This window comes from Leptonychotes weddellii, chromosome 11 (assembly GCF_054177405.1).
Source record: "Leptonychotes weddellii isolate Sample4059 chromosome 11, ASM5417740v2, whole genome shotgun sequence".
In the NCBI taxonomy this organism is placed as follows: domain Eukaryota; kingdom Metazoa; phylum Chordata; class Mammalia; order Carnivora; family Phocidae; genus Leptonychotes; species Leptonychotes weddellii.
The window spans coordinates 13,752,401-13,760,967 of NC_138379.1; the positions used below are offsets into that span (position 1 = coordinate 13,752,401).

General features: G+C 55.6%; 1 protein-coding gene across 1 annotated transcript in view; it reads right to left on the bottom strand.

Moving 5' to 3' along the window:
* Nucleotides 1-972: 972 nt before the first annotated feature.
* Nucleotides 973-8,567, bottom strand: part of SLC35C1 (solute carrier family 35 member C1) — a 7,971-nt gene continuing 376 nt past the window's right edge. The window contains exons 2-3 of the mRNA XM_006730195.3: nucleotides 6,850-7,376; nucleotides 973-3,149 (exon numbers count right to left, since the gene is read on the bottom strand). Of these exons, the coding sequence (XP_006730258.2) occupies nucleotides 2,590-3,149; nucleotides 6,850-7,376 (1,087 nt within the window). The 3' untranslated portion in view covers nucleotides 973-2,589. The remainder of the gene's footprint in view (nucleotides 3,150-6,849; nucleotides 7,377-8,567) is intronic.

The window sequence follows — 8,567 nt, forward strand, 5'->3', positions numbered from 1 at the left end:
TGGACAATTTTGGATGATGTCACAGTGAACCCTCTTCGTAGATGGCCACTTTCCTTTCCAGGGTGTCCCAAGAGACCTCTCCAGGATTAGGATCTGCCTCCACTAACTAGCACAATGTATACCGGGTCTTTGGGAAAAGCCCCCAGGCCTCTGGAGCCCAATCACTGAGTCTTGGCTTGTTGGTATGCATGGCACCGAGTAACACCTAGAATGACACCTAGCACCCACGAGGGTCTGCATTTGTCAGGGAGCTGGTTCGTGTACCTCCTCAGGGCTCTTAGGAGGCATTGGAACCAGATGTTGAGGACATTTATAGATTTTTTTTTTTAAGGTAGTGACGATAGCCTTGCTATCCAACCCACCCTCCTTAGCTCTCCTTGGCCTTGAGTCTATAAGACCCTTATGCGCATTAATAGTCAGTTAAAGCCTTTGTAATTAGTGGTCTAATTGTCTCATTAGACCACGTGGCCTTGATCATGCTGCTCTGGGGAGATCATTGGATAATCATGGCAGCCTCGAACTTTCGGGTGGGGCTACCGCAGGCCACATGCCACAGAGGCAGTGTGAGAAAGCCCACAGCGGGGCAACAGACCCCCTGCAAGCCGAGTTCCTTTTCCAGATAGTGTCACCCACCTGACTCGGGTGGTTGGTAAGCAGGTCGCAGGTAACAAGGGCATTCCCCTTGGTTAATTGCAAGGGCAATCATGCAATCCTGCCACCTACACTGATTGTTTTGTGCTGGTCTCAGCCTGCCAACAAGCAATGCTGTGGTGGGACTGCCCCTGTGGTTCTTATGATTGCAAGACACCCTTCGGCAATAACCATCAGGAAACTTGGAAAAAATAAAGGTTTATTACTTACAGGATCTGGAAACTACACAGCCCACCTGGGGCCACACAGCGATGTTGCGGGGGGGGGGGGCAATGTGTGTGGTGGGGAGAGGGAGAGAGAATGAGAGAGCACACACAGGCCTGGGGTTCTGCTTTTATTGGGGTTGAAGGTTTTGCGGGCTCACTCTTTATTGGTGAATTCAAAACATAAGAGTAGAAATTTAAAGTGTTAGGAAGAGAGGAAACAAAACAAAAACAAAAACAAAAACAAAACAAGCCTCCCAAATGATCAGTTACTGAAATCAACCAAGATCTTAAAAACCAAGGGACCTCCGGTGGGGGAAGTGGCCTGGCTCCTTGTCCCGTCCTGTGGCTGGCAATCTCTGACGTGGATGCCTCAGCCCTCAGAGCTAAGTCAGGCACTTGCTTTGCAGAAAAGAAAAGAACCCCAACGGCCAGGGTTTACACTACGTCTTACTCCCATTTTTAGTGAAATCCACACTCCATTCAGGGCATCAGGCCCTCCTTACTTCCTTAGAAACCACCCACCATGAATTAGAAGATCACCCTTCCCCAACCTTTCCCTGTGGGGGCTAAAAACATTAGGGCATTACCCCAAGGAGATGGAACAGAATTCGCGACAGGAGGGACAGGGGTTGGGAAGGCCGTCCGGAGGCCACGGGGCACGGGGGTGGGGAGGAGAAGCTTCTCTCAGCCCGGACCTCAGGGAAGAAACGTTAAGTGTTAGTTTATCACCTTCATCAGAGCCAGGTTACAACACCTGCGCAGGGATCGGGCTCTGGGGATGGCACAGCTCCGCTGAGGTGGGAGGCTCGGGGCCAGGACCCTTGCTCCATCAGCCCCCTGGGGGATGCAGCTCTGAAAAGGCAGAGTGGGGAAGGCTACCTGGCTCCACCTCCAGGAGGTCTCACCTGGGCCAGGTGCTCCTCAGGAGGGGAGGAATGACACTTCCCAGTGTCAGGGATTGGGATGGGTGTTAATGACCCTGCGTAACCTCTACAAGCTGTGTGGTTTCCCTGTGTTCAAAAGCTGGGAACATAGGGTGCAGATGGTGGGAAAAGGGCACTTTCCCAGGCCAGTTCCCAGAAGTCCCTGGGGGTGCCAGGGCCAGGGTTGGGGACAAATGATCCTCTGTGCCCTTCCATGGGGCCTGCTGGTCTGGACGCAGAGAAGAGGGAACACTTGTCTGTTTTCTCCCTCAGCCCCACCCACACTTTCCTCTAGAGGAAGGCTGACTTGTGGGATCAAAGCTTCACTGCCTGTCTTGGGACCCAGACATGTGAGGTTTCCCAAATCCCGTTAGTTGGCCTGTGGTGGGGTCGCACCCCCATCTCCCCTGAGTATAAGTGAAGACTTACTGCTGTCTCTTAAAGGTCGTGGACTGTCCCCAACTCCAAAGGTCATGTGGAGGTAGAAGGCCCTGGAAGGGGGACAGGGTGATGCCTCCCTGAAAGCAAGTGTTCTTCCAGAGAACCTAACTGGCTGTTCCCATGGGGTCCCTCCTCCCTAGAGAAGGACAAAACCCAGAAACAGGACAGGGGGTTGAGATACGTTTGGCAACTTTCTGACATCCCTTGACAACACTGGTTCCATTTTAACCACCAGACTGTGATCAGGTTTGTAAACAATACCCCCTCCAGATCACCTTCTCAGGGTCCAGAGAGATGTCTTCATGGCTATTCTGGCCCTACCCCGGGCCTTCTCCCTGACTGGGGCATCCCCAGGTCCCCAGAGGAGCTCACACCCCCATGCTGCTCTTCTCATCCTCCTTGGGGCTGGGCTCCTCCTGAATCTTCTTCATCTCCCAGCCCCGGACCCAGGTATAGGCAGAGGAGCCCCCCAGCACCATCATGTTGCTTGTCCACCAGAGAAAGCTCTTGGTCTCCTCGTAGTAGAGCACCGCCAACACAGTCTGGGCACAGGCTTTGGCTGTGCCGGACACGTTATGGGTCAGGGGGCTGGTGAACTTGATCTGTAGACCGGTCACGTAGCCGATGGCAAAGCCGAACAGGCCGCCCAGCGTCATCATGCCCCAGAAGTGGGCGCTGCCCAGCTGGGAAAAGTCACGGAGGGCCTGCAGCTCCCCCAGCAGCAGGAGCAGGGGCAGGAAGAGGACGCAGGCGTTGACATTGTTGTAGAAGGTCAGGCGCCAGATGCTGCCATCCACTGCCGGGAGCACCTTCTTGGTGTAGATGGCGTTGAGCGAGACACAGAGGCTGGCCAGCACGCCAAAGAGGGTGCCCGTCCAAGACAGTGTACCCTCTGCCCCCTCCTGGTCCACACCAAGCCAGAAGCCACCTGCAGGCGGGGGGAGGGGAGGGGCATGAGGGATGAGGACGGGGAGGAAGGAGGACAGAGAATTTTGCCACCAGAGTTCACAGAGTGTAATGCAGTCCTCACCCTCCCAGCCCTCCCTGCCTCTCTGCAATAGATATGTCCAAGCGCTCTATGACATGCAAAGCACCGTACAAGGGCTGGGAAGTGGCCCAGGACACGAACGCTTTCTCCAGAGCTTACATTCTAGCAGAGGAGGAAGACATTAAAACAATTCATTTCCCAATTATTTAATTACAATTGTAATGAGGGCCATAAAACAGTGCAGTGTGCTCTGAGAACCCATAATCCGCGACTACGCTGGCCTGAGGCATCTGGAAAGTTATGCTGGAAATGAGCTCCAAAGGGCCGAGTGCTTGGTGGCTAAGGTGACTCTGGGCAAGTGACTTAAGGTCTCAGAGCCTTGGCTTCCTTGTCTGTAGAATGGCAGCCTGTAATGAGGTAGAATTACTTGTGGCCTGAGGTCTTTGGAGATAGTCCACTCTTTCGGACACTCAGTCTGTGTCACCTCCTGCTCACAGAGCCTCCATGGCTCCCCATTGCCCCCCATCAAGACTACACTCTTCCGCCTGGCACCACTGGGCTTCCCGCACCCTTGCCTGTCTCTGTCCCACAATTGTCCCGAGTTCTCTCTCTTGTCTCCCTGCTTCTCACGCTGGGACTCAGTGTCCTTGTTCATGTCCTGCACCAGAAACACCCTCCTCCTCCTTTCTGGGAGATTCTACTCATGCTTCAAGATCAAAGTCGGCCTCTCCAGACCCCAAGTCCCCAGACCTCCCCCAGGCCTCATCCTGCCTGGGATTCCCTGCAAGACCCCTTGCCTGCCCTAGGCTGTTAGGCACCTGCCCTTGGGGACGACTACACCATCTCTTTAGCGAGACCCCACCTTCTGAGGAGGCAGGGCCTGAATCTTGGTGTCAGAGAGATGTGGGCTCTAATCAGGTTCTGCCATTGAGAGGCTGGGTGGCCTGAGGAAAGTTGGCTAAACTCTTCTGAGCTCCCATTTCCTTCATCATTTCCTTCATCTGTAGAGACCTGGGTCACTTTCTTGACCCTCTCATTCCAACCAAACTACTTCCCACCTTGCAACCAGAATGATCTTCCTAAAGTACAGATAGATCTGCTCAAGTCCTGCCCTGGCTTAAAGCCCTTCCTCGCCTACTACCCTCAGGAAACCTTCCAGACTCATTTAACTTGGGCAGCCTCCTGTCTGGGGAGTCCTGCTCTGGCCCGAACAGGAAGAAACGCACAGGTACTTTTTTCTGTCTAGAACATTCTCTCCTCACCCCTTCTTTATACCCATCTAGTACTTCCTCCAGAACGCCTGCTTGGATTACCCCATTCCCAACCCCGTCTTCCTCTCCACCCCCCCCACAGGTTCTCTTCTACACCCCCATCACAGCCTTACCCCCGGCAGCAGAACTCACCGCCAGGCACCACCACCATGCCCTTCAGGAGTACAGGCGCCCCATCCACCTTTGCCAAATTCGTCTCCCCAAAGTTTGGCATGGTCTCTGTCATGTGCCTGGCCGGCAGTTAGTGTTTGTTGACTGACTGAGCGACCACGGGAGTGGAGGTTGTTCGGGAGGTGCCTTTGAGGGTTGAAGGAGATAAAGCATCTACTACGTACACTCACGCACGGTATTCTCTTTCCTGGCAGAGCCTTGGCAAACAGCTACCTGTACACCTGCTCTGGGGGTGTGGAGAGTTGGCCAGAGCACCCTCCGTCCTCCTGCTCCTTACTTTCCAAGTCCAGAAGGGGCGCCCACCACGAGGTTCTGCATCCGATAGGGGCTCGCACCCAGAAGGAGCTCTGAAAGGTACTATGAAAGCTGCAGGGGCCCAGGAATAGTCACTGGAGACCCATCTTAAGGGGAAGCCCAACTGAGAGGGGGCCGGGCCTGGGGCCATCAGTATGGCCAGAAAATGCCCTTTCTCAGGAGCCATCACACCATCAGCTACTTTGATTACTTTTAGGATCTGGGCCTAGTTTCCCTAGTGACTTCACCTTTCTGTATGCAAATTGTCCCCCTCCACACCCCAGGTTCCCTGCTCTCCCCCTCTCCCCCCCACCTCCTGCTGGTCTGCAGGGCTCGAATGGAGATTCCTGGGGCATTTGGCTAAGTGAGGCCTGGGACTCTGCATCAGCTCTGGAGGGACGGGGTGGGGGGGTGGGGGGCTCTGAAAATCTGCCAGGGGTCTCGGCAGCTCCTTCTATTCTAACCTCAGCCTTCTCCCCTCTCCCATCTTGGGGCTGGACTGAGGAGTCTGAGATCCAGCAGTTGCTTGATGAGAGTGACATTTTCTAGGACGGGTGGCAACAATGTGCCTCGGCCGGATTCTGAGACACCAGCAAAGAATACATAGGTCAATCAACACAAACTTTACGGCCCCAGGAAAAGCAGGTTAGAAGAAAGACCACATTCCTGAATGACAGAGCACTGGGAGGATTCTGAGGGAAGTGGGCGCTCCCTTACCCAGAATGCTGCAAAAAACCATTCTGTGATGATGGATCTGCTCTGCCCAATACAGTAGCTACTGGCCCCATGTGGCTACTGAGCGCTTGAAACGTGGCTACACGGGGCTCCTGGGTGGCTCAGATGGTTAAGCGTCTGCCTTCGGCTCAGGTCATGATCCCAGCGTCCTGGGATCGAGTCCCACATCGGGCTCCCTGCTCCTTGGGAGCCTGCTTCTCCCTCTGCCTCCCTCTCTCTCTCTGTCTTTCATGAATAAATAAATAAAATCTTTAAAAAAAAAAAAAGTGGCTACAGAATCAGGTTATAACACCTGCAACTGAAGAACTGAATTTTAAAAAGGTCACTGCATTTGAATGAACTTAAATTGAAATAGACACATGTGGTCAGCTAGTGCACACACAATCTCTAGGGCACAAGAACAGAGCAGAGGGGTTAAAAGCATAGGCCTGGGAGTCTGGCCAATCTGGGTTTGTGCCACCGCCTGGATACTTCCTAGCTGTGTGGCCCTGGGTAAGTAACTTAACCTCCCTGAGCTTCAGTTTCCTTGTTTGTCTGGAGTTGATGAGGGTGATGCTACCACTCAGGGAACCTCTGGGGAACAAAGGAGATGCTATGTGTGAATGATCTGCACAATGTCCCCATAGATAATTCTGCCTTTCTAAGGGTCAAGTGTGGGAAGACAGCTAAAATTTCTCAAAGCTTATTCCTCTCTATTCTCTTAGCCATTACTACGAGCCTGCAAAGTCAGAGGGTGATGGTATACTTATTACAAGATGTATTCTCCTCTGGAAATAGCACTGGATGGGGAGTCAGGGCACTTGAACTCTTGAGAAGCAATACAGTGGTTAAGCATATGGAGCCAGACTGCTTGAGATCAGATCCCAGCTCTGCCACTTATTAGCTGTGTGATCGTCAACAAATTACTGGACTTCTCTCTACCTTGGTTTTTTTCCCCTCTGTGAGATGTAGCTTATAATCCCATCTTGTTATGAGGGGCCCTGGCTGGGCCCCTAACTTGCTGGCGACCTCAGGAAGCTTATGCTCTCTGGGCCCCAGGCTCTTCCTCACATGACTTTGGGCAAGGGAACCGGGACAGATAAAGTCCAAAGATGCTTGGCAGGGTTGCTCTTTGGGGTTTTGGCTCCCCCATGCCTCCCCACTCCCCGTGGCCCTGGCTGGCCACTCACCGATGATGATGCCGCAGGTGAGCAAGGCATAGAAGGAGGTGGTCTGCTTGAGCAGCAAGTAGGAAAGCAGCACATTGAAGACGGTGGTGAGTGAGCGGCCCACATTGTAGAAGGCCACCCCGACATACTTGAGGCAGAGGTTGTTGAAGGTGATCATGCCGATGAAGACCACGGACAGGGGCAGGACACTGCGGGCCACCTTAAGGTCCAGGCGCAGGGAGGGAAAGTCCATGGCGCCAGGGCAGAGGGCGGCCAGGGTGCTGAGGCTCTTGCACAGCAGGGTGGTCACCAGGCACTGGTAGAAGGTGACGAAGATGGGGGTGTCCAGCTGTAGGGAGGGGCTGTCCAGCAGGTACTTGTTAAGGAACACCATGGAGATGGAGGTGGCCCAGTAGAGTGACACCACCAGTGTGATCTGCAGAGCTCGCAGCAGGAAGGGCTTCTCCTTGCTGGCCTCTGCCTCTCCCGAGGGGTCGGAGGCCCCCATCAGTGCCATGTGCAGGATCCGGGACCGCTTCAGAGGGGCCCTGTTCATGGTAGCGGAGGAACTGGGTCACCCTACAGCCAGAACTCGAGTACAGGGCAGTCCGCTCCTGTCTGCTTTCTGCAAGCCGCAGCCCTCAACTGTCACATGGGGGGTGGCCTAGAGGCCTCCCCACCCAGAGGTTCTGTTTTGGGGGGAGCCCCACAACCTGCTCCCACTCTGAGGGGGCTCATGAGACAAGACACGGGGAGGGGTGAGGAAGAGGCTAAGGTTAGACAGAAGACCTGTCAGGGAAGAAGGGGCTGGTGCCTGGGAGGGATGGGTCTCAGGAAGAAGGGAGGGGAGAGGGAAGGAAGAAGAGGGAGGGGGAGGAAGGCAGGGCGAAGGTGCTGGAGCAGGGCAGAGGATAGCGTGAGGAAGAGAGAGGGAGGCCTGGGCGGCTGCAGGGAGAAAGGGGAGGCATGCAGGAAGCTGAATGGAGGGAGGGCGTGCGGGGGCGTTTGGAAAGAGGGGTGCAGGGAAGGTCAGAGGTGCTCAGGGCGGGGTCCGAAGGACGCAGGACGAGGCCGGGCCAGCCCGAGCCCGCAGCCCGCTGCCCTCCAGAGCCCTAGCTCCGGTTCAGCCCCGGAGCCTCCGGACATCCGAGGCCGCGCCCCCCGCGAGGCGGGCCCTGGACTCATTTCCTGACACGCCCCCGACCCCTCCTTAAAGGGCCCGCGCGCCCGGCGTCAGCCTTAAAGCCACAGGCCGCGAGAAACAGCCTTCAGAGTCAGGCTTGCGTCCGGCCCACCAACCGCCTCTCGGCTCCTGTGCACTCCCCGCTCGGGGATGGGGGGCGGGGGGCGATCGGCCTCTGCGGAAGGTTCCTATAGGTGCTTGAGCCTCGGCCCCCTTCTTGAAAGCCCTCCCCAACCCCAGCTCCGTCTCCACCAGAAGCTAACTACCGCCCCCTTCCCGACTCCGCTCACCAGCAGGTCCACCGTCCCCTTCCCCCATCTCGGGCCCGACCGCACCCCCATAGCCTCGGCAGCGCCTAGAGTCCCTGGGCGTCTAGAGAACCCCTACCAGCCCCCCATCCCTCTACTAGCCCCAGCTCACTCTCCCTTGTCGCATTCCCTTCCTTTCCCCCACTTTCACTTCCCCCATCCCTCTTCCAAGCCTGAGCCACCCCCCTTCCCCCCGTGGCGCTCCTTGAGGGCCGAGGCCACAACATCCCTTCAGGACTTCAATCACT